The sequence below is a fragment of the Symphalangus syndactylus genome, chromosome 6, assembly GCF_028878055.3.
Source record: "Symphalangus syndactylus isolate Jambi chromosome 6, NHGRI_mSymSyn1-v2.1_pri, whole genome shotgun sequence".
Lineage (NCBI taxonomy): Eukaryota > Metazoa > Chordata > Mammalia > Primates > Hylobatidae > Symphalangus > Symphalangus syndactylus.
Genome location: NC_072428.2, coordinates 54,596,059 through 54,621,886, shown reverse-complemented (window position 1 = coordinate 54,621,886; position 25,828 = coordinate 54,596,059). Strand labels below are relative to the sequence as shown.

Sequence of the window (25,828 nt, the reverse complement as noted above, 5' to 3'; positions counted from 1 at the left end):
CTCTTTAGTTTAATTAGATCCCATTTGTCTATTTTGGCTTTTGTTGCCATTGCTTTTGGTGTTTTAGTCATGAAGTCCTTGCCCATGCCTAGGTCCTGAATGGTAATGCCTGTGTTTTCTTCTAGGATTTTTATGGTTTCAGGTCTAACATTTAAGTCTTTAATCCACCTTGAATTAATTTTTGTATAAGGTGTAAGGAAGGGATCCAGTTTCAGCTTTCTACATATGGCTAGCCAGTTTTCCCAGCACCATTTATTAAATAGGGAATCCTTTCCCCATTTCTTGTTTTTGTTAGGTTTGTCAAAGATCAGATGGTTGTAGATGTGTGGTGTTACTTCTGAGGCCTCTGTTCTGTTCATTGGTCAATGTATCTGTTTTGGTACCAGTACCATGCTGTTTTGGTTACTGTAGCCTTGTAGTATAGTTTGAAGTCAGGTAGCATGATGCCTCCAGCTTTGTTCTTTTTGCTTAGGATTGTCTTGGCAATGCGGGCTCTTTTTTTGGTTCCATGTGAACTTCAAAGTAGTTTTTTCCAATTCTGTGAAGAAAGTCATTGGTAGCTTGATGGGGATGGCATTGAATCTATAAATTACCTTGGGCAGTATGGCCATTTTCACAATATTGATTCTTCCTATCCATGAACATGGAATGTTCTTCCATTTGTTTGTGTCCTCTTTTATTTTGTTAAGCAGTGGTTTGTAGTTCTCCTTGAAGAGGTCCTTCACTTCCTTTGTAAGTTGGATTCCTAGATATTTTATTCCCTTTGGGGGAGGGACAGAGGGGCGAATCCAGCAACACATCAAAAAGCTTATCCACCACGATCAAGTCGGCTTCATCCCTGGGATGCAAGGCTGGTTCAACATATGCAAATCAATAAATATAATCCATCACATAAACAGAACCAACGACAAAAACCACATGATTATCTCAATAGATGCAGAAAAGGCCTTTGACAAAATTCAACAGCCCTTCATGCTAAAAACTCTCAATAAACTATTGATGGAACATATCTCATAATAATAAGAGCTATTTATGATAATCCCACAGTCAGCGGGGTGCAGTGGCTTACGCCTGTAATCCCAGCACTTTGGGAGGCCGAGGTGGGCGGATCACAAGGTCAGGAGATTGAGACCATCCTGGCTAACAAGGTGAAACCCCATCTCTACTAAAAATACAGAAAATTAGCCGGGCGTGGTAGCGGGCGCCTGTGGTCCCAGCTACTCCGGAGGCTGAGGCAGGAGAATGGCATGAACCCGGGAGGCAGAGCTTTCAGTGAGCCGAGATCACACCACTGCACTCCAGCCTGGGCGACAGACCGAGACTCCGTCTCAAAAAAAAAAAAACAAAAAAAACCCACAGCCAATATCATACTGAATGGGCAAGAACTGGAAGCATTCCCTTTGAAAACTGGCACAAGATAGGGATGCCCTCTCTTACCATTGCTATTCAACATAGTGTTGGAAGTTCTGGCCAGGGCAATCAGGCAAGAGAAAGAAAGAAAGGATATTCAATTAGGAAAAGAGGAAGTCAAATTGTCCCTGTTTGCAGATGACATGATTATATATTTAGAAAACCCCATCGTCTCAGCCCAAAATCTCCTTAAGCTAATAAGTAACTTCAGCAAAGTCTCAGGATACAAAATCAATGTGCAAAAATCACAAGCATTCCTATACACCAATAACAGACAAACAGAGAGCCAAATCATGAGTGAACTCCCCTTCTTGAAACATTTTAAGTCTTCTCCTAATCGTTCTGAAGGTCTTCTAATAAAACAAAGAAGCTCAAGACATTGTACTATCATCCTTCTCTAAGAAAGATGGTGATGATGATGATAATGATGAAGAAGACTATGGCAATATCCATTACATTATGTAGCACTTTGTAAAATATTTTCTCAGATCTTGTTTGAGCTTCATGATAACCCTGACAGGTAAGGATATAGGATCTTGTTATTTTCATTTGACAGATGAGAAAACTTAAAGAGATTAAGTGGTTTACCAAAACCACATACCTGGTGAGTGGCAGGACCTGAAATGAAATCCAGATTCACTCATTTTTCCCTATTTTTTCTCTCACTGAAGAAGGAATAAGGATATGGGATAAATGCTCCCCCAAAATAGACACAACCATCAAGGCAGTCTGGAAATACTGATCCCATCCTACTTACTAGTAGCTGGGTAACTTTGACCAAGTGACTTGACCTCTCTGAGCCCCCATTTTCTTATCTTATGGGATGGATACAGTTAATCCTGACAAGTCTATAAGGTAAGAATTCATTAAATTGGTTATATAAAGGACCTGACATGTAGTAGGTGTTCAGTAAGTGTAGGTTTTCCTTCTGTTGCCCATCTTCCTGCCTAGGATTGTGTAATCTAGTTTGCAGAATTCTGTCACACATCTCCCAATTTTATTGTGAGTTAGTATTTGAGCACTAACTACCCTAATAAACAGGTACTGTGTATGTGCCTGCCAGAGAGAAGTCTGCACAAGTTGATATGGGATTCAAATCTCCCTTCTGTCACTTACTGTTTGTGATCTAAAGAAAGTTACTTCATCTTTCAGATCCATGGTTTCCTCATCTGTAGAAATGGAAATAGTAAGATCTATTTCACAAGATTATTAAAGCATCTAATGAAATCTTACATGTGAAAGATCTTGGCACAGGGCTGGGCACATAGGACACCTCAATTTCCTTCCTTCTATAACTTAGCTACAGTTTGTGAGAGAACAAGCACCATCTGGGAAATCACATCTCTGTGAATTAAAATTAACCCCTTGGTTATATACCTTTTAGATAATTAAGGATATATCATTTGTCTTTGTTCTAAAGTGAGCACTCTATTTTGTTTTTTCCTACCTATAACCTCAATTATAGAATCGCAGAGCTAAAGTAACCATCTAATAATCTATGCAGTTCTTAAACACTGAAATGGCATGAAATTTTGTGTCTATATGTATTTGTTTATTTTGGGGGGCATAATAGCTTTCATTTGAGCCAAAAGGGTCTGTGACCAAAAAAATGTTAAGAACCATTAAGCTGTGGGGAAACATAATCTTAGAGCCAAAGCCCTAGGCTCTTAGGCTATCAAGCCAAAAAAGAGCCTTAGAGATCAAAATTTTCAGCCTCCTCACTTCACAGAGAAAAACTAAGAACACCCAGGAAAGTTAAATACCTGTCCAAAAGTCATAAAACCTTAAGTAATCTTCAGCAAATTAATCTCAATAAGCCTAAATCTTCTCATTTGTAAAATATACTTAGTAAAACGTTTCTCAGAAAATTGCTATGAATATTATCATTCCACAAGGTTTTATGTAATGCCAAAATCCAAAAGACCCTGAAAATAGATGTTTTTTAACTCATTGAGGAGCCAAATCTGACCTCAGATGATACGAGACTTAGGCAACTGCCTATTTATGTAAACTTTTATTAAAACACACTGTGCCCATTAATTTACATATTGTCTGTGGCCATTTTATTACCACAGTAGCCCAGTTGAGTAGCTGCAGTAGAGACCATATGGCCCACAAAGCCTAAAATATTTACTATCTGTGGACCCTGATATATAATATTATATAATATTCTGTTTACGTACTCTATTACCTTTCTAAAACCTGAGAAATTCTAAATTCAGAAATAAATCTGGCCTTAAAGGTTTCAGATAAGATAGTGTGAACCTATACTAGGTGGAATGTAGACTTTAGAGCCAGCTAGACCTGGAGTCAAATTCTAGCTCTCTTACTTGGTAGCAGTAATAAGTTGGACAGGTCTCTGAGCTTCCACTTTCTGATCTGTAAAATAAGGATTATTATCCCATTTAGTCCTCAAAATTTCTCAGGGTTATCAGAGGAATTAAATGAAATAATATCTGTAAAGGGCTAGCAGAATTTCTGACACATACTAGATATTTAATAAAGAGTAGTTTTGGGCCAGGTGCAGTGGCTCACTCCTGTAATCCCAAAACCTTGGGAAGCCAAGGTGCAAGTATCACTTGAGGCCATGAGTTCAAGACCAGCCTGGGTATCACAACACGACCCTATCTCTACAAAAAACAAACAAACAAACAAACCCACAAACCTTTTCTTGGAAAATGGCCAGGCGTGGTAGCACACGCATATAGTCCTATATTCTCAGGAGGCTGAGGCAGGAGAATGACTTGAGCCCAGGAGTTCAAAGTTACAGGTGACACTGCACTGTAGCCTGGGCAATAGAGAAAGATTTTGAAATCTAGCACCTGGTCCTTGGTATGTGTTCTCTAAGTGCTGATTCCCTTGGTAGAATACTTGGGTCTAGACCCCAGATCTCTTTTGACCCCTGCCTTTTCTGTTGCACTCATAGTACCATAAACATTTCACACTTTTAAAGCACTTCTCTCTCAAAGCTCTTTCTAAACCATTATCTCATTGGACAATCATAACAACTTTGGGAGACAGCACTAGCATCAGTTTTCCCATTTGTGAGGTAAGGAAACCAAATCTGAGAGAAATTAATGGCTTGTTCATAATAAACCACTAGTTCTAGCCATAGCCAAAGAGAACTCAGATCTTCCAACTCCTAGCCTTTGTTCTTCCCGTCTAATCTCATTGCCTCTCAGTGGTCAGATGAACACAGACTCCAACTCACTGTGGGTATGTTTTCTGTTCTGTCTTGAGCCAGGATGATGGGACACTATGGGGTGGAGAGTAAGTAACTTGTTTTTTATTTACTTTTAAGACTATAATTGAGAATCTTTCTTTTCTCCCATAAGGGATCACAGGATGGTATCCTATCATTTTACCAGAAGACGGGGGCCTACCTCATGGCTTGGAGCTCATGCAGAAGATCGTGGGTGGTCTGGAGCTTTCGGTTTCCTTCACACATCGTGGAGATAGAGAACGGGTGTTGGAAGCTGCTGAGCTATTGGGCTGGAGCTTTGAGAACAGCCTGAAAGATTTTGTCAGAATGGATGAAGGGGAGCCAGCCACTGTCACCATCTCCACCCCAAGGCTGTGGCTGCCCATCCATTGCGTGCTGCTTGCTGGCCATAACCACATTCATAGGAATACATATTGCTACCTTCGCTACAAGTTCTATGATCATGAAGCCTTTTGGACCCCTCTCAAGAAGCCTAAGGAATCTGTAAACAAAAAGCAGATTATGGTTCCTTTCAAGGCATCCAAAAGAGCAGAAATCACCAGGGGCCCATCACTGCTTTGGTACTTCAGGGAGGAGAGGCTAGAGATCCAAGTGTGGCGAGCTTATGGCAATGACAGTGTGGAGAGACCGCATCAGACAGACAGCTGGATTGGCTCAGCCTATGTGGACCTGGCCAGACTTGGGGAGAGGTCAGCAAGGACACTAACTGTCAGTGGTAAGTGAGGAGCCCAATTCAACTCTTGTAGTTTGAGCATCTGCTCTGTGTCAAACACTATGCGAGACACTCTGTCAGACATTACTTGACCCTCCCAGCAATCCTGTGAGATAGGTATTATACCCATTTTACATTCATAAAAAAGGAGGCTCAGAGAGATTGAGTTACCTGCCCAGGGTCACAGACTAGTAAGTGTTCCTTCCATTATTGCACACTGAAAGATTAATAATAATTTAGTAGTGCCTCTTGTAACTAAAGAGATTTTATATATATATACTTTAAGTTCTGGGGTACACGTGCAGAATGTGCAGTTTTGTTACATAGGTATACCCGTGCCATGGTGGTTTGCTGCACCCATCAACCCATCACCTACATTAGGTATTTTTCCTAATGCTATCCCACCTCTAACCTCCCACCCCCTAACAGGCCCCGGTGTATGATGTTCCCCTCCCTGTGTCCATGTGTTCCATTGTTCACCTCCCACTTACGAGTGAGAACATGCGGTGTTTGGTTTTCTGTTCTTGTTTGCTGAGAATTATGGTTTCCAGCTTCATCCATGTCCCTGCAAAGGACATGAACTCATCCCTAAAGAGATTGTTTTTAAAGTTCCACTGCCTGCTTAAGAAAGGGTGTTACCTCATTCCAGTACTGTGTTGGGGTCAACGTAGGTCGAAGAATTGGCTCTGAACTTTGTAGCACTAGAGTGCATCCAAACTCATCAGAGTTTTGCATTTAACATAGTGCTTAGAACATTGTTAACACTTATGAAATAATGAATGAATTTAGGGAACTATTTGTAACCACATATATAAGAGCCTATCTGATCACCTAGAATGCTAGTTTATTAATTATATGGAAAAGCATACCTACTGCGGGGACCAGGGTATTCTTCCTCTCTGGTCACCACATCTTGGAACCATAAAGAAAATCTGTATGGTAATGGAGCAGAAGAGAAAAGGGTAACATTTTGCAGGTGGCATTTTTGTGCTGAGTGCTTTTCTTTCAAACATTTGTTTAGTACTTGATACATATGCTTGGACCTGGGAATTCAAAGATGAGTAAGAACTAGTTCCTAACCTGAAAGAGTTTACAGTCTAATAGGAGAATACAATAGTAAGTAAATAATTACAATGAAGCATCAGAACTATGAAAAAGGTATTCTTGGTGCTATGGGAACACAGGGACACAACACCTCTAAGGATAGCATCTCAGTGAAAGTGATACTTGACCTGAGTTTCAAAGGATGTAGGTATAAGTCAAGGAAAGGGATAAAGAGAGATATTCTAAAGAAGGGAACAGCATGGGTGAAAGTACAGGAGAATGAAGCAGTTTGATAGATTTTGGGGACTATAGTAATTTCAGACAGCTGCATTTTAGGATACATAGATTGGGAAGTGATTAGAGATGAAGCTAGGGAGGTAGGCAGGAGTACTGTGTTGAAAGCCTTCTCTTCTCGGCTGAAGTTTGGACTTTTTTCCTGAGAATTATGGAAAACTAGTACAATGGTTTCTGAATACAAGAGGAGTGTATAGCTTTGCATTTAGAAAAATAAAGCTAGTGACTGTAGTTAAGATGAATTAGAGGTAGCCAGACTAGATTCTTTACAAATATTATCTCTATTCAGCTTAACATTGCTGTCCAGTTAGTTGTTATTTCCCCCACTCTACAGTCGAAGAAACTGAGTCATGACCCTTTGTTAGCCCTATGCTCTGACCCTATTGTTGAGTGGGTGGACCAGGCTAGAGGAGAACTGAGTGTATCTAGGTGATCATCCCAAATTCTCTGGTTCTTTCTGGACCTAACAGGTGTAAATCAGGCTCTGTTGAGCACATCAAATGCCATGTGCTCTGTTTTATCTGGGCAGGCCTAGAGTCCCTTCAAAGGGACTACAGAAAATGTCCTTGAAGTGAACCAAGTTCACTTGAACTAAAGTTTATAAAGACAGGCTTTTAGCTTCATTCTGCTGAAGAAAGTAGGTTTAGGACACTGAATATAGATCTAAGTATAGGAACTCAAGCACAAATGCTTATTTTTATTGAGTGCTACCAAAGGTAGTATTTAGCTTTTCAGATCATCCATTTCCCTCATACTTCTCCATATCCCTCTTGTCTGAGCTTTTTATCCTCTTGTGCAAGGGTCTTATACAAGGCATGTCATTTGATGTGTTTGTTGAATGCGTCAAGCCATCCATCCAACCTTACTTCCATGTTTTGTTAATTTTCCTGAGGATAAGGATTTAACTGTGTTGCTTTTGGGTGTCTTCCCGCCTGTAATGACCTGCCGTTATTTTCCTTTGATAATCATAATAATTTACACATTGCTTTGAGAAGAAAACTGGTTATCTGAAACAGGAAAGGTTTCATATTATTGCCATCTATTAATCAGTTAACTCCATTTTCCTGAATTGAAGTGAGTCTATTGAAGCAAACTTTGAGATTCAGAGGGAACTGTTAGTACCTTCTGTTTTATAAATCTCATTTTAATATTCAGCAAGTTAGTAAAATTCAAGTCTCTGGGCTTAAACCTGCCACTTACTGCCAGACTGATGTTGGCAGTTTATTTAACTCCTCTGAGATTCTGGCATATGAAAAACACTCAACAAATATTAACTTCCTTATATTTCTTTCTGGTCTCCTGATAACCTCCTACTTCCCCCCCAGCCCCCCAAAATATTGCCAGAACCCTAGTGAAACATAGCTAAATTGAGTGTCAAGACAGCCTCGTGATAGGGAGAAGGTCGAAAAACAGGAGCCCACGAGACACGAGCAAGAGAAAATAGGCCACTCTTGATTTCATCAAATCTTAGACTTCTCTAAGTCTTGTTGCCTCTCAGCGCATGAATCCCTTCTGCAACAGCCCTGCCTGGTAGTCATTTGGCTTTGGCTTCAAATCAGAGATCTTACTATTTTCATTACTTTTGTTTGTTTGTTTGTTTGTTTTATTTTGTTTTGTTTTTTGAGACAGAGTCTTGCTCTGTCACCCAGGCTGGAGTGCAGTGGTGCAGTCATGGCTCACTGCATCCTCAACCTCCTGGGCTCAGGTGATCCTCCCACCTCAGCCTCCTGAGTAGCTGGGACTGCAGACACACACCACCATGCTCAGCTAATTTTTGTGTTTTTTGTAGAGATAGGGTTTTACCACGTTGCCCAAACTCTTGAACTCCTGGACTCAAGCAATTTGCCCACTTCAGTCTCCCAGCGTGCCGGAATTACAGGTGTGAGCCACCACACCCAACCTACTTTTCACTATTGAAGATAGTTACGGCAGGGTAAAAGTTTTCATGTTTTCTATCAGCTTCATAGTTTCTTTTGCAAATTGGTGTATTGGGGTTTGTAGACCTTTCATAGGAGAAAGGACCACAGCACCCTCAGTGAGTATTTCCTCCAAGCTTGGTCTTGGTTCCTGCTTGACTAGCCTTATTCTTCTCCATGTTCTTTTAGGTGTGTACCCTCTGTTTGGACGAAATGCTTCCAACCTCTCAGGAGCTGCCTTGCGAGTTCATGTGGTTCTTTCCTCTCTTTCCTCACACCTTGAGCCCACTCATGAGCTGGACTCCATGGACTACAGCAGCCACAGTGAGTCTGAGCAGCTCCCCAGAAGGAATGATGAGGTCCAGCTCTCTCCACCAGAAGTCGTCTCCTGCCACCAGAAGTCTCCTGCCTCCACCCAGGTCCCCTGCAGCAGCACCACAGCTGAAGTCTGCCTGACCCAGGAGGGCCCTGCTGAGTCAGATGGAACATTTGCAGTCAGCATCCTAGTAGAAAGAGCAATGCACTTGAGCTTGAAAGGTATGCTCTCCTCACCTACCCAGCAGCATGTCTGACTCTTCCGGGTGTGCTCCTTTCTTCACAAATCTTTCAAATCATGGCAGGATCTGTTAATTATCTTAACTGATAAATATTTATTTCTCAAGCCTAAAGGTGTAAGCAACATGGAAGCTTTTCTGAACTTGTTGCCTATCGTAAATTCCCCAGTCCAGCCACCTGAGTATCAACCTAGATAGATATACTTCTCTTTTCCTTATCCACTGTCAAATCATCAGATCCCTAACTTGTTCTTTCTTAAATTTCTGACAGATTTCTTCCTTCTGCATTCCTACCAACTCAGGCCTTCCTAATGCACCTAGGGCCAGGCGTTTTTAACATTGGGTCCTTAAACACCCAAGGGATCCATGAAAAGTTCAAACTCAAGGCCGAGGCGGGCGGATCATGAGGTCAGGAGATCGAGACTGGCTAACACAGTGAAACCCCGTCTCTACTAAAAATACAAAAAATTAGCCGGGCGAGATGGCGGGCGACTGTAGTCCCAGCTACTCGGGAGGCTGAGGCAGGAGAATGGCGTGAACCCCAGGGGGTGGAGCCTGCAGTGAGCCGAGATCGCGCCACTGCACTCCAGCCTGGGCGACAGCGAGACTCTGTCTCAAAAAAAAAAACAAAAAAAAAGTTCAAACTCAGGGTTAGTGGCCTTGGATAGGAAAATAATTACATCTTTATTTTTAGCAACCTCTAGCTAAAATTTAACATATTTCCTCTCATTATGAATATAGGCAGTAGATCCTAGTAATAGTACCTGTGATATTGTCAACAATAGAAATCACAGGTATTTCCATATCACATCATTGCAGATATCTTAGAATATCACTTATAACTATGATTTCTTTGAAATTACAATAGTTAGGGGTTTTTGTTTGTTTTGACTTTTTTTTTTTTTTTTTGAAACAAAGTCTCACTCTGTCGCCCAGGCTGCAGTGCAGTGGCATGATTTCAGCTCACTGCAACCTCCACCTCCCAGCTTCAAGCAATTCTCCTGCCTCAGCCTCCTGAGTAGCTGGGATTACAGGCTTGTTCCACCACTCTTGGCTAATTTTTGTATTTTTAGTAGAGATGTGGTTTCATCATGTTGGCCAGGCTGGTCTCGAACTCCTGACCTCAAGTGATCCACACACCTCAGCCTCTCAAAAGTGCTGGGAGTACAGACGTGAGCCACTGTGCCAGACCTACAATAGTTATTACCTATAGTTAGACCTTGTTAATAAAGCACATATATTACTATATCACAAAGTTCTTTTAGTTTTGATAACTATGTAAATATAATTGGATTTCTCTGTAATCCTATGTATTTTATATTATGCATTTTAAAGAAACACTGTTAAAAGAAGAGGCCCATAGACCTCACCAGATTGCCAGAGTCCATGGCACAAAGAATTCCTGCCCTACCTTTATTCAGCATTGTAATCTCCTAAAATTTTGCCTTTGCCGTCACCCTTCTCTTTTGCCTGGCTACTTCCATTTCCTCTCTTAAGACCCAGCTCAGACATCACCATTTCCTGGAGGGCTTTCCCAATATAAAGGCCCCCTTCTATTTGCTCCCCTGGCACTTTGCGCCTGTATCATATCATATATCACACAGTATTGCAGTTGTTCCCATGGTTTTCTTCTCAATTAGATATGAACTGTTCAAAAGCAAAGACCTTATCTCATTTGTTGATTCATCATGCATTCATTTATTTTACAATAAAACTTACTGTATTTGCTACATGCCAAGCCCTGTCCTTGGTGCCAGGGATAAAACAGTAAAAAAAAAAAAAAAGACAGACAAAAATTGTGCCCTGTGGAGATTACATTCTAGTAGGAATATATTTATCCCTGTGTCCCTAGCCAATAAATTGTGTGTGTACGTATGTGTGACTTTGAGCAAGGTATTCTTTCTCTCTGTCTTGAATTTCTCATCTGTAAATGACTGTGATTAACAAAGTTCAGATGTGTGGTGTCTATGAGAGCCAGTCAACCATGGCCTTATGAATCCAGAAAGTTTCAATATACATCATTTGATTTGGATTTGACCTCTCTGGCTCCTGTCATCTCTGTATTGGTGTCTCTCAAACTGTGCCATGTGTCCTTACTACTTTGGAACAGAAACAAAACCTGTGCTCATAGTAACTATTATTTATCTCTCATTCCTGCCCCTCCCCATTTATACTACCAACAGCCATTACTCCTGGGATTATAAGCTTCCATTATGATCCTTGATGTTCTCATCCATTTCAGCCATTGTGTATCAGAAACCTTGAAACATTCTATTTCAGGACAAAGTCTTCTTCAAGTGCAGTGTGAATCACAAAATTGAACAATTTTTACTTGTTTTTAAAGAAAAAAAAAAATTTTCTGTCCCACCAAAGCAGCCATTTTTGACAAGTTTGAGATATAAAAAACAAAATTTTTTTAAAGACAAAAAAAATTCAATAGATGAATGAGTTTAAGGAAAGTACTAAAAAGCTTCTTTTATTTTTGGAAAGATTTTTTTTTTGTAGTTGCACTGAAAATAAAATTTAATATACAAAAAATATGGTATATGTTACATTTTAGGAGAATTCTCATATTGTTAAAAAAAAGCAAAATATACTTATAAATTTTCAATGAGACAGTGAATTACATTTTTGTAATATCACTTGGCAAAATTTTATGATAATAAGCATCATCTGCTGTGTGCTGAGTTCTATTCTAGTCTTTGTACATTAATTATGCGTTAAGTATCCCAAATCCAAAAGCACCAACGTGGTGCTCAGAGGAAATGCTCATAGGAATATATCAGGTTTCAGATTTTCAGATTTGGCATGCTGAATAAGTATAATGCAGATATTACAAAATCTGAAATACCTCTTGCCCCAAGCATTTCAGATCAGGGTTATTCAACCTGTATCCCCTTTAATCCTTACCACGAGCAGGATTATAGTTTGAAGAGATTACAATACATAATCATTTCACAAATGAGGAGACTGAAGTTCAAAAAGGTAAAATGACCTGAAGTTACATAGTTAATGCACTCTGTAGAGCCAGATGGGCAGGTCTATACTCAAAGAGACAATGGGCAGGTCTCTATACTATAGGTCTCACTCTATACTCAGGACAGTGCCTGACTGACACATAAATGTTTGTGGGAGGATGGACTACATGGGCTTATCACTGCAGGGTGGAAATCAGGATACAACAGTGACGTCTGAAAGTCAGATGTCTACCCTATGCTTGTCTTGACCTGGCTAAACAGAAAGAGGCTAAATAACAAGTGATTTACAGGTCTGCAACTCTTGCCAGAAATGTGAGAGGCGTTATGTCTCATATTCATAAAACAGGAGGACATTATGTTTGCTTTGCTGCATCATGAAGATCACAGTGCTGGGATAAACAAACAACACACAGTCCCTGTCCCCAAGGAACAGACAGCCTAATGGAGAGACATACTAATATTTTTAGTACAGAGGAATAAACAATATGAAAGAGGAAAGCTGTGGGCGGGGGTGGATGTGGTAGTATAGGAAAATAGAACATAGAGGGTGTTTTTTTGCTAATGGGGTGGTCAGGGCAGGCTTCCAAGTATTAGTGTCACTTTAGCCTACTCTTGAAGGAGGAGGAGCAAGTTTGCTGAATGAAAGAGGAAAAAGGCATTCTAATGAGAAGAAACAGCATGGTCAAAAGCTTGGTAGTATGAGAGAATGGGACATTGGCCAAAAAAAGGTCGTTGAATGTGAGTAAAAAGTAGTGAGAAATGGGGCTGGAAAGACTAATTAGGCTACATGGGCAGCATTTTGTATGCTACATGACTGACACTGCAGGTGAGGTGAAACCAACAAAGTCTTAATCTGTGGAGAGACAAGGTCGTATTTGTTGACCAGACGTGAAATCTTGGTGGCAGTATGAAAAAGATACCGGAGAATACTGAAAGCAGCAATCACTGAGAGGGCCGTCACATTAGTTCAAGTTCTGAATCCTAAACAAGCAAGGTGGCAGCAAGAATGGAGAATAGGCAACAGAAACTTTCTGGTAGGAGACCATGATTCTACACTCTGTACTTCTGACTTTCCTCTTGCCTTAATAGTGTTCTCAGAGTGTCTGTCCGTTTTATGCCTTGGAAGCTGTTTCTTAAGGAAGGAAATGAGTGGTTCCTTCATGCAAACCTTTATGCCGAGGATTCACAAACAGCCCCGAATTAGGAGCTTTGCCTGCAGCAAAGCTTAGTTCTGAAGCAGCTCTGAAATGGTCTGTGGTCACCACTGTAGTCCTGGTTCTGAAAATAAAAGAACTTCTTGGATACTTTTGTTAGAAAAAGCTCTGAGGAACCTTCCGTTAAGATCAGCTTCAATACTCTTAAGATTTGTACACTTATATTAGACAAAACCAGTATTTCTAGCCCTGTTTTACAAATGAGACAAATAAGGAACAGAGAAGTAAAATGATTTGAAGTAGCATAAGTTATACTCAGTAAAAAACAAAATCAGCTTCAATATTATTAACTTTTAGAGGCGTTCTTTAGCCCATCGAGGCAGAGTTCAGGGCACCTCTGGGTTCCCATGTGCTTTTAGCATAGTCTTTATCTTATTGGGTTGTAATTATCTGTCTGTGTCTGTCTCCCGCAGATCAAGAATCAAATCTGACTCTTCTTGTACATGTGTGACACAGAGGAGGTGTCAGCTAATGTTAGCTTAATACAACTGCTGGGCTAAGTTTTTATTAACATAAAAATTGGGCATTCCTTAAGGGGAAAGTTTCCCTCCATTCATTCTAGGCCAAAGGGAGAGCGCTTCTCTTAACTAGATGGAGATAATTAGAATGATTGCAATGGAAAAAATCTAAAGTAGGAGTCAGGAAACCTTCCTGGTTCTTCTAAATGCTAGTTAACCAGGTATGTGATGAGCAAGCCACTTCTCTGTTCCTTGGTTGCCTTATTTTTATAATAGGGATAGAGATGCCTATCTTATGCAATTTTCAGAGATGTTATCAGCACAAGTTTAGTGTGTAAGAAAACAGTGTGCAAGCTATAACGCATTATCTGAATATGAGAAGTTGTTATTTTAATCTCACTGAAACAATTAAACCTTTCTTGATGCATAAAATTCTTAAATGGCATAACTGGTTCACCTCAGGTCTTCTTAATTGCTCTCAATGTGTGTCCCAACCCTGTGGGGGGTATAGCAGGCTTCTTTTGGGCTGCTTCCAAAAGTATTTCAGAACTTGACCTTTTTCAGAATGTAAACAGGCCCAGATGAATTTCTACCTACAAGAGGAGAGCCAGAGAAACCTGATAGACCTGCTCTCCCAAGCTGATTTCTTTTTCACCCACCTGTTTGGCTAAAAGGAATGTGTCTGTTCAAGACTAAATAAGGAACTATCTTCTTCCAAAGTCAAAGTAATTTTGTTTCAAGGCCTTTAGCAAATAGTAGCTTTAAAAATAAACTGGAGGATGGCCGGACACAGTGGCTCACGCCTGTAATCCCAGCACTTTGGGAGGCTGAGGCAGGCAGATCACTTGAGGTCAGGAGTTCAAAACCAGCCTGGCCAACATGGTGAAACCCTTTCTCTACTAAAAATACAAAAATTAGCCAAGCACAAGCCTGCAATTCCAGCTACTCAGGAGGCTGAGGCAGGAGAATCACTTGAACCCAGGAGGTGGAGGTTGCAGTGAGCTCAGATCGTGCCTCTGCACCCCAGCCTGGGCGACAGAGTGAGTGAGACTCCGTCTTAATCATTCAATCAATCAATCAATCAATGGAGTGAGTGAGACTCCGTCTCAATAAATAAATAAATCAACAAACAAACCAGAGGGACAGGGGGTAGTGCCATGAGAGAGAGATGCGAGCAAGATTGATATATATCTAGAATTAGAATTTTACTGTGGAAAGTGGTTTGAGAGCACTTATTTCTGATGAGAAAACTGAGGCCCAGGTAGCCAGAATGAAGTGGTGTATCCAATATGTCACACTAAAGCAATGGCAGACTACATTGGAACCTAGGTGTCCTGCCTCTAGGAACAGTGATTGGTCCTCTCTGCTGATCTTTCTCAGAGCTTTCTTGAGAAGATATTGCTATCCTCTGTGAGTATGTACTGCAAGCAGATAAGGCAACTCCTCTCTCTAACCCTGGGCAACTATCTGTAGACAAAGGGCAGTGGGAAGTCAGCAAACATTTAATAAGGGCCTTGGGAATACTCTGTGCATTCAAAGAGCTCTCAGTCTAGTGAGGGAAACACAGATTATTATAGAATATGTGAGAGTTGCTGTGGTAGAGCCAGGTTATCTCTTCCTAGTTGTGAGGATTTGTGACATTTTATTGGAAGAAATTAGTTGAAGCTTAAGACCAAAAAAGGAAAATGGGAGAAAGAATGAGAGATGAAAGCTATATCAGGCAGAGGAAACAGAACCCACTTCAGCCTTTTAAGCAGAGAGGAGTTTAATATAGAATATTAAGGTACTTTAAGTCATTAGAAGGGCTAGAGGAGTGAGCTCTAGGCTAAACTTTCAGGAGGGAACCACTAAATCTTTTAAGTTCAGAATACAGTGCCAAAACTGAAATCTAAGAATTGGAAGCTCTCGTCATAGCCGTTGCCACAGGGCCTCTCTGCACCCAGGGACCAAATGCTAGATCAAAAAACACAATGTCTCTACATCATCATCCTTGTTATTAGCAAAAGCAGAAGGAAAAGAAAGATGTCCTCTGCCTCCCGCCTGCCTTCCAGATCTTTTGTGAGGGCATCTGATTGGTAGAGGCCAATTTGCATCCATACCCTAGCTGCAAAAGAATCCAAGAAATGTAGCTTTTAATGCTTCTAATCTGTACAATAAAGGAGTACAATGCAATAAAAGTAGGTGGGGGTGGATGCTCAGCAAGTCAATCCGCATAAATACTGTTCAGTTTCACTAAAATAAAACTTTTAAGAAGATAGCTCACTGGGTACTATTAGTGATATTTTATACATTTACATTAGTAATATGAATACTATTTTATTGATTTCCATTAACTGATTTTTTGCCTACTACCATTGCATTAGAATTACCTTTCCCTGTTCTTTCAAAAATATGCTTGTAACTCCTACTGCTTCCCTTGACTAGCCTTAAAAAATTTTTTTCTTTAATATGCTTGTAAACTGGTTTGGCCAAGTTGTAGCCAGTGGTTGTTTTGCTCCTCATACAGTTATTCTCTATATCTTTAATGCTTTCCCGGTTCTAAGGCTCCTCCACCTCTTGGTTCAGGCTTTTTCCAGGTCCTGCTTTGTTGGCAACTTGTACATGCCTCAGTTCTCTCCTGCTTTGTGGACGCCACTAGATCTTCCTTCCAAGGCTAGCATTTCTCTTCAGTTCTCCTTCCCAAGCTTCCTCACAAAATCTCCATTCTCTTTTCTCTTCCCATCACCCAGTTTCTTTCTTTATTATTTCCAGTACAAATGACTGAAAAAGTAATGTCATCTGGTCTGGTTTTGTGCCCTGGGTGCTAGAAGTCACAAGATTAAATAATAGTATGTCAATTTTTTAACCAAGATTTGGGAACAGAAATGCTGTTTTTCATTTACACATTTCAGATACAAATATGGTTCTATTATGAAATATAATATAAAACCTTCATGAATTTCTAAAATGAAAGACAAGCCTGCTAGTAGATGTTATGCTTATTGTAATTGTTTCAAGGCAACAGGGACTCCTACACTTCAGAGTTTAATGTTTACTCTTCTCTGAATCATTGTTACTTTGGTGGGAAAGTTTGAAAAGAATTGGTCTATGACATGGTGCTGTACATTCTTCTACTTGTGGACTAATTTTGGTGACCATCTTTCTGGCTCTGCAGTCTCTTAAGCAGATTGACTATGATGCATGTCACATTCAAGTTTAATTGTGTAATAAAACAGTTTTCTTTCTGTTCAAAAAAAAAAAAAGAATTGGTCTACTGGAAATTCTTTATGTTGAGGAAAACATATCAAAGCAAAGCTATAGCTACTTTTCTTTCCCTGAAAGAAATTTTAAGTTGGAAGCTCTAACTGGGGGTGTAAAGTTCAGTGATTCCACCTAGAGAGGCTTGTCAGAGTAGATGGAACTAGAACCTGTCTTTTAAAGACTACTTGTTAAATGTTTTCTTTCTTTCTTTCTTTCTTTTTGACGTTTTTTTTTATACTTTAAGTTCTAGGGTACATATGCACAATGTGCAGGTTTGTTACATATGTATACATGTGCCATGTTGGTGTGCTGCACCCATTAACTCGTCATTTAGCATTAGGTATATCTCCTATTGCTGTCCCTCCCCCGTCCCCCCACGCCACAACAGTCCCTGGAGTGTGATGTTCCCCTTCCTGTGTCCATGTGTTCTCATTGTTCAGTTCCCACCTATGAGTGAGAACATGCGGTGTTTGGTTTTTTGTTCTTGCAATAGTTTACTGAGAATGATGGTTTCCAGCTTCATCCATGTCCCTACAAAGGACATGAACTCATCCTTTTTTATGGCTGCATAGTATTCCATGGTGTATATGTGCCACATTTTCTTAATCCAGTCTATCATTGATGGACATTTGGGTTGGTTCCAGGTCTTTGCTATTGTGAATAGTGCCACAATAAACATACGTGTGCATGTGTCTTTATAGCAGCATGATTTATAATTCTTTGGGTATATACCCAGTAATGGGATGGCTGGGTCAAATGGTATTTCTAGTCCTAGATCCTTGAGGAATTGCCACACCGTCTTCCACAATGGTTGAACTAGTTTATAGTCCCACCAACAGTGTAAAAGTGTTCCTGTTTCTCCACATCCTCTCCAGCACCTGTTGTTTCCTGACTTTGTAATGATCGCCATTCTAACTGGTGTGAGATGGTATCTCATTGTGGTTTTGATTTGCATTTCTCTGATGGCCAGTGATGATGAGCTTTTTTCATGTGTCTGTTGGCTGCACAAATGTCTTCTTTTGAGAAGTGTCTGTTCATATCCTCTGCCCACTTTTCGATGGGGTTGTTTGATTTTTTCTTGTAACTTTGTTTAAGTTCTTTGTAGATTCTGGATGTTAGCCCTTTGTCAGATGGGTAGATTGTAAAAATTTTCTCCCATTCTGTAGGTTGCCTGTTCACTCTGATGGTAGTTTCTTTTGCTGTACAAAAGCTCTTTAGTTTAATTAGATCCCATTTGTCAATTTTGGCTTTTGTTGCCATTGCTTTTGGTGTTTTAGTCATGAAGTCCTTGCCCATGCCTAGGTCCTGAATGGTATTGTCTAGGTTTTCTTCTAGGGTTTTTATGGTTTTAGGTCTAACATTTAAGTCTTTAATCCATCTTGAATTAATTTTTGTATAAGGTATAAGAAAGGGATCCAGTTACAGCTTTCTACATATGGCTAGCCAGTTTTCCCAGCACCATTTATTAAACAGGGAATCCTTTTCCCATTTCTTGTTTTTGTCAGGTTTGTCAAAGATCAAATGGTTGTAGATGTGTGGTATTATTTCCGAGGGCTCTATTCTGTTCCATTGGTCTATATCTCTGTTTTGGTACCAGTACCATGCTGTTTTGGTTACTGTAGCCTTGTAGTATAGTTTGAAGTCAGGTAGTGTGATGCCTCCAGCTTTGTTCTTTTGGCATAGGATTGTCTTGGCAATTTGGGCTCTTTTTTGATTCCATATGAACTTTAAAGTAGTTTTTCCAATTCTGTGAAGAAAGTCATTGGTAGCTTGATGGGGGGATGGCATTGAATCTATAAATTACCTTAGGCAGTATGGCCATTTTCACAGTATTGATTCTTCCTATCCATGAGCATGGAATATTCTTCCATTTGTTCGTGTCCTCTTTTATTTCATTGAGCAGTGGTTTGTAGTTCTCCTTGAAGGGGTCCTTCACATCCCTTGTGAGTTGGATTCCTAGGTATTTTATTCTCTTTGAAGCAATTGTGAATGGGAGTTCACTCATGATTTGGCCCTCTGTTTGTCTGTTATTGGTGTATAGGAATGCTTGTGATTTTTGCACATTGATTTTGTATCCTGAGACTTCGCTGAAGTTACTTATCAGCTTAAGGAGATTTGGGGCTGAGACAATGGGGTTTTCTAAATATACAATCATGTCATCTGCAAACAGGGACAATTTGACTTCCTCTTTTCGTAATTGAATACCCTTTATTTCCTTCTCCTGCCTGATTGCCCTGGCCAGAACTTCCAGCACTATGTTGAATAGGAGTGGTGAGAGAGGGCATCCCTGTTTTGTGCCAGTTTTCAAAGGGAATGCTTCCAGTTTTTGCTCATTCAGTATGATATTGGCTGTGGGTTTGTCATAAATAGCTTTTATTATTTTGAGATACGTCCCATCAGTACCTAGTTTATTGAGAGTTTTTAGCATGAAGTGTTGTTGAATTTTGTCAAAGGCCTTTTCTGCGTCTATTGAGATAATCATGTGGTTTTTGTCTTTGGTTCTGTTTATATGCTGGATTACGTTTATTGATTTGCATATGTTGAACCAGCCTTGCATCCCAGGGATGAAGCCAACTTGATCGTGGTGGATAAGCTTTTTGATGTGCTGCTGGATTCGGTTTGCCAGTATTTTATTGAAGATTTTTGCATCGATGTTCATCAGGGATATTGGTCTAAAATTCTCTTTTTCTGTTGTGTCTCTGCCAGGCTTTGGTATCCAGATGATGTTGGCCTCATAAAATGAATTAGGGAGGATTCCCTCTTTTTCTATTGATTGGAATAGTTTCAGAAGGAATGGTACCAGTTCCTCCTTGTACCTCTGGTAGAATTCGGCTGTGAATCCGTCTGGTCCTGGACTTTTTTTGTTTGGTAGGCTATTATTGCCTCAATTTCAGAACCTGTTACTGGTCTATTCAGGGATTCAACTTCTTCCTGGTTTAGTCTTGGGAGGGTGTATGTGTCCAGGAATTTATCCATTTCTTCTAGATTTTCTAGTTTATTTGCGTAGAGATGTTTATAGTATTCTCTGATGATAGTTTGTATTTCTGTGGGATCAGTGGTGATATCCCCTTTATCATTTTTTATTGCATCTATTTGATTCTTCTCTATTTTCTTCTTTATTAGTCTTGCTAGCGGTCTATCAATTTTGTTGATCTTTTCAAAAAACCAGCTCCTGGATTCTTGATTTTTTTGAAGGATTTTTTGTGTCTCTATCTCCTTCAGTTCTTCTCTGATCTTAGTTATTTCTTGCCTTCTGCTAGCTTTTGAATGTGTTTGCTCTTGCTTCTCTAGTTCTTTTAATGGTGATGTTAGGGTGTCAATTTTAGATCTTTCCTGCTTTCTCTTGTGGGCATTTAGTGCTATAAATTTCCCTCTACACACTGCTTTAAATGTGTCCCAGAGATTCCGGTATGTTGTGTCTTTGTTCTCATTGGTTTCAAAGAACATCTTTATTTCTGCCTTCATTTCGTTACGTACCCAGTAGTCATTCAGGAGCAGGTTGTTCATTTTCCATGTAGTTGAGTGGTTTTGAGTGAGTTTCTTAATCCTGAGTTCTAGTTTGATTGCACTGTGGTCTGAGAGACAGTTTGTTATAATTTCTGTTCTTTTACATTTGCCAAGGAGTGCTTTACTTCCAACTATGTGTTCAATTTTAGAATAAGTGTGATGTGGTGCTGAGAAGAATGTATATTCTGTTGATTTGGGGTGGAGCGTTCTGTAGCTGTCTATTAGGTCTGCTTGGTGCAGAGCTGAGTTCAATTCCTGGATATCCTTGTTAACTTTCTGTCTTGTTGATCTGTCTAATGTTGACAGTGGGGTGTTAAAGTCTCCCATTATTATTGTGTGGGAGTCTAAGTCTCTTTGTAGATCTCTAAGGACTTGTTTTATGAATCTGGGTGCTCTTGTATTGGGTGCATATATATTTAGGATAGTTAGCTCTTCTTGTTGAATTGATCCCTTTACCATTATGTAATGGCCTTCTTTGTCTCTTTTGATCTTTGTTGGTTTAAAGTCTGTTTTATCAGAGACTAGGATTGCAACCTCTGCTTTTTTTTGTTTTCCATTGGCTTGGTAGATCTTCCTCAATCCCTTTATTTTCAGCCTATATGTGTCTCTGCATGTGAGATGGGTTTCCTGAATACAGCACACTGCTGGGTCTTGACTCTATCCAATTTGCCAATCTGTGTCTTCTAATTGGAGCATTTAGCCCATTTACATTTAAGATTAATATTGTTATTTGTGAATTTGATCCTGTCATTATGATGTTACCTGATTATTTTGCTTGTTAGTTGACGCAGTTTCTTCCTAGCGTTGATGGCTTTTACAATTGGGCATGTTTTTGGAGTGGCCAGTACCGGTTGTTCCTTTCCATGTTTAGTGCTTCCTTCAGGAGCTCTTGTAAGGCAGGCCTGGTGGTGACAAAAATCTCTCAGCATTTGTTTGTCTGTACAGGATTTTATTTCGCCTTCACTTATGAAGCTCAGTTTGGCGGGATATGAAATTCTGGGTTGAAAATTCTTTTCTTTAAGAATGTTGAATATTGGCCCCCACTCTCTTCTGGCTTGTAGAGTTTCTGCCGAGAGATCCACTGTTAGTCTGATGGGCTTCCCTTTGTGGGTAACCCGACCTTTCTCTCTGGCCGCCCTTAACATTTTTTCCTTCGTTTCAACTTTGGTGAATCTGAAAATTATGTGTCTTGGAGTTGCTCTTCTCGAGGAGTATCTTTGTGGCGTTCTCTATATTTCCTGAATTTGAATGTTGGCCTGCCTTGCTAGATTGGGGAAGTTCTCCTGGATAATATTTTGAAGAGTGTTTTCCAACTTGGTTCCATCCTCCCCGTCACTTTCAGGTACAGCAGTCAGATGTAGATTTGGTCTTTTCACGTAGTCCCATATTTCTTGGAGGCTTTGTTCGTTTCTTTTTACTCTTTTTTCTCTAAACTTCTCTACTCGCTTCATTTCATTCATTTGATCTTCCATCACTGATACCCTTTCTTCCACTTGATCAAATAGGCTACTGAAGGTTGTGCATGTGTCACGTAGTTCTCATGCCATGGTTTTCAGCTCCATCAGGTCATTTAAGGACTTCTCTACACTGTTTATTCTAGTTAGTTAGTCGTCTAATCTTTTCTCAAGGTTTTTAGCTTCTTTGCGATGGGTTCGAACATCCTCCTTTAGCTCAGAAAAGTTTGTTATTACTGATCGTCTGAAGCCTTCTTCTCTCAACTCATCAAAGTCATTCTCCATCCAACCTTGTTCCATTGCTGGAGAGGAGCTGTGTTCTTTGGAGGAGAAGAGGCGCTCTGATTTTTAGAATTTTCCGCTTTTCTGCTCTGGTTTCTCCCCATCTTTGTGGTTTTATCTACCTTTGGTCTTTGATGATGGTGACGTCAAGATGGGGTTTTGGTGTGAATGTCCTTTCTGTTTGTTAGTTTTCCTTCTAACTTTCAGGACCCTCAGCTGCAGGTCTGTTGGAGTTTGCTGGAGGTCTACTCCAGACCCTGTTTGCCTGGGTGTCACCAGCAGAGTCTGCAGAACAGCAAATATTGCAGAACAGCAGATGTTGCTGCCTGATCCTTCCTCCAGAAGCTTCGTCTCAGAGGGGCACCCAGCTGTATGGGTGTCAGTCAGCCCCTACTGGGAGGTGTCTCCCAGTTAGGCTACTCGGGGGTCAGGGACCCACTTGAGGAGGCAGTCTGTCTGTTCTCAGATCACAAACTCCATGCTGCGAGAACCACTACTCTCTTCAAAGCTGTCAGACAGGGACGTTTAAGTCTGCAGAAGTTTCTGCTGCCTTTTGTTCAGCTATGCCCTGCCCCCAGAGGTGGGGTCTACAGAGGCAGGCAGGCCTCCTTGAGCTGCGGTAGGCTCCACCCAGTTCGAGCTTCCCGCTGCTTGTTTACCTACTCAAGCCTCAGCAATGGTGGACGTCCTTCCCCCAGCCTCGCTGCCACCTTGCCGTTCAATCTCAGACTGCTGTGTTAGCAGTGAGCGAGGCTCCATGGGCGTGGCACCCTCCGAGCCAGGCGCGGGATACAATCTCCCAGTGTGCCGTTTGCTAAGGCCATTGGAAAAGTGCAGTATTAGGGTGGGAGTGTCTTGATTTTCCAGGTACCATCTGTCACGGCTTCCCTTTGCGAGGAAAGGGAATTCCCCGACCCCTTGTGCTTCCCGGGTGAGGCAATGCCACACCCTGCTCTGTGGGCTGCACCCACTGTCTGACAAGCCCCAGTGAGATGAACCCAGTACCTCAGTTGGAAATGCAGAAATCACTCGTCTTCTGCATCGCTCACACTGGGAGCTGCAGACTGGAGCTGTTCCTATTCGGCCATCTTGGAACCTCTTTCAAGACTACTTGTTAAATGTTAAACTGCATGTGGAGAGGAATAAAATCCACAGTTCCTGAGCGTGAATTTGTTCATCAGAATGCTTTCTGTCCAGAGGGACAGACGGAAGCCCCTAGAGGAGTACTTACTGAAAGGAGCAGCGAGACAGAGAAAAGGGTGGAGCCTCAAAGATGAACTTCACCTACCAGGAGAAGTAGGAGTATGGATTTGGAGAATTCTTTTTTTTTTTTTTTTTGAGATGGAGTCTCGCTCTGTTGCCCAGGCTGGAGTGCAGTGGCACGATCTCGGCTCACTGCAAGCTCCGCCTTCCGGGTTCACACCATTCTCCTGCCTCAGCCTCCCAAGTAGCTGGGACTACAGGCGGCTGCCACCACGCCTGGCTAATTTTTTGTATTTTTTGGCAGAGACGGGGTTTCACCGTGTTAGCCAGGAGAGAATTCTTGAGCTAGACAGTTATAAAGAAGACAAACCAGTTAGAATACACATACAGAATCTGTTCCCTGGAGCATGTCGATTATGTTTCAGACATACTTCTTCTATTCTATTCTTTTCTGCTCTGCTCATCTCTTTTCCTTCATCTGTAATCCTGACATTCATAGCGTTTTAGAGCTGAAAGTGATCTCATGAAATATATAGTCTATATTTTGTAAAGTGTCTATTATTCAGTGCTATCCAAAAGAACTTTCTGCTATGATGGAAATGTTCTATGGGTTCAGTGTCCAGTATGGTAGCCACTAGCCCCATGTGGCTGTCGAGCACTTGAAATATGGCTAGTGCAACCAAGGAAGTAAATTTTTTATCTTTAGTTTTAATTAATTTAAAGGTGAATAGCCACATGGGGCTAGTGGGTTATCTTCCCAGACAGCTCAGTTAGACTATCTAGTATCATCAGACATCTTCATTTTACACTGTCTTAAGACAGAATAACTTGACCAAGTCTCCCACATTGGAAACCTGATCTTGTAAAAATTAACATTAGGTATTCTCATCAGCACCCAGTATTTTACATTTGTTAACCCTGTAGTAGAGGCAATATAGGAGACAGTTTAGAGCATGGACTCTGGAGCCAGAATGCTTGAATTGGAGTCTCAGTTCTACCATTTAATAAATATGTGGCCAACTAATTTAATTTCTCAGTACCCATTTTTAGAAATCTATATGATAGAAATAATAATGTTAGAAATAACAATGATAGAAATAATGGTAGAAATCTATATGATAGAAATAATTGATATGATAGAAATAGCTATCTTAGAGGGTTGTTGTAAGGATTAAATGAGTTAATATATATAAAGTACATAGAACAGTGCCTGGCACACAGTAAGTGATATGTAAGTGTTATTTACTCTTAGTATTTATCTTAATCCTTACAATATCTTTGGAAGTGTAAGTATAATATGCCCAATTTTACAGTTGAAGAAGCTGTGGCCTAGATAGTTCCTGCCCAAAATCACATCGCATATATATGGCAGAGCTAATATTTGGTCATCTGACTCTTAGGTTCAGGACTCTTTGTAGTTCTGTCCTGTCTTTTCCCTCTCAACACAGTATTTTCCATCTTCCCACAAAGTACAGAACATGAGAGAAGTCACTTCTTTTTGGGGAATATATATGAACTGAGCCTTAAGAAGACAGAATAATGGCAGAAAGGTCACTGAAAACATTTCGTTGATTGATTGATTGATTGATTGACACGGTCTCACTCTGTCCCCCAGTCTGGAGTGCAGTGGTGCAATCTCAGCTCACTGCAGCCTCTGTCTCCCAGACTCAAGAGATCATCCCACCTCCTGAGTAGCTGGGACTACAGGCATGTGCCACCATGCTTGGTTAATTTTTTTTTATACATGGGATCTCACTATATTGCCCAAGCTGGTCTTGAATTTCTGCGCTCAAGCTGTCCTCCTACCTTGGCCTCCCAACGTACTGGGATTACAGGCTTGAGCCACTACACCCAGCCTGAAAACATTTCAGACACAGGGGGATAGCTTGAGCAAAGATCCCATAGGAAGAAGAGGGGCAGGAATAGTCCTGCTTGTGCCTGTATAATCTGAGGCTTCTTGTGTACCCTAAAGTACAGTCACTGCACTGTATTCTATTTCAGGGAGCCCCTTGACAGAGCGGAAAGTATCGATACCCAGTTGTTGTGTATCCTTTGCAACAGCCGATGAGTCATCTCCTGTATACACCCAAGTGGCTGAAAACACAGATTCCCCCATCTGGAATTTTCAACAGCAGTCAAGGTTTGTGTTATCTGTTGTTCGTCAGCCTTCCAGAATATGCTTTTTGTTCCAAGACACAAAGTCAGAGCAAGGACTATAACCAGCACAATTTTTGAGCAGACCTGGAAAATGCTTTTCTTATCCAAGCAATTATTTAATCCTAGTGTTTATGAATTCACAGCAAGCAGTGGTTTAAAGGTTTTGTTTTAGTGTTTTTAAC

The 25,828-nt window shown here is 40.7% G+C and overlaps 1 protein-coding gene across 24 annotated transcripts in view; it reads left to right on the top strand.

Annotated features, from left to right (window-relative positions):
• The window catches only part of C2CD3 (C2 domain containing 3 centriole elongation regulator), a 175,961-nt gene that overhangs the window by 103,693 nt on the left and 46,440 nt on the right, over positions 1 to 25,828 (top strand). For 23 of the 24 annotated variants that reach the window (XR_010121340.1, XM_063641296.1, XM_063641304.1 and 20 more), the window contains 3 exons: positions 4,746 to 5,348; positions 8,789 to 9,136; positions 25,491 to 25,629. Coding sequence is in view for 23 of the 24 variants with exons in the window: in XM_063641296.1 (XP_063497366.1) it covers positions 4,746 to 5,348; positions 8,789 to 9,136; positions 25,491 to 25,629 (1,090 nt within the window). In the remaining variant the exon portion in view is untranslated. The remainder of the gene's footprint in view (positions 1 to 4,745; positions 5,349 to 8,788; positions 9,137 to 25,490; positions 25,630 to 25,828) is intronic. The other variant, XM_063641313.1, reaches the window with a different exon arrangement.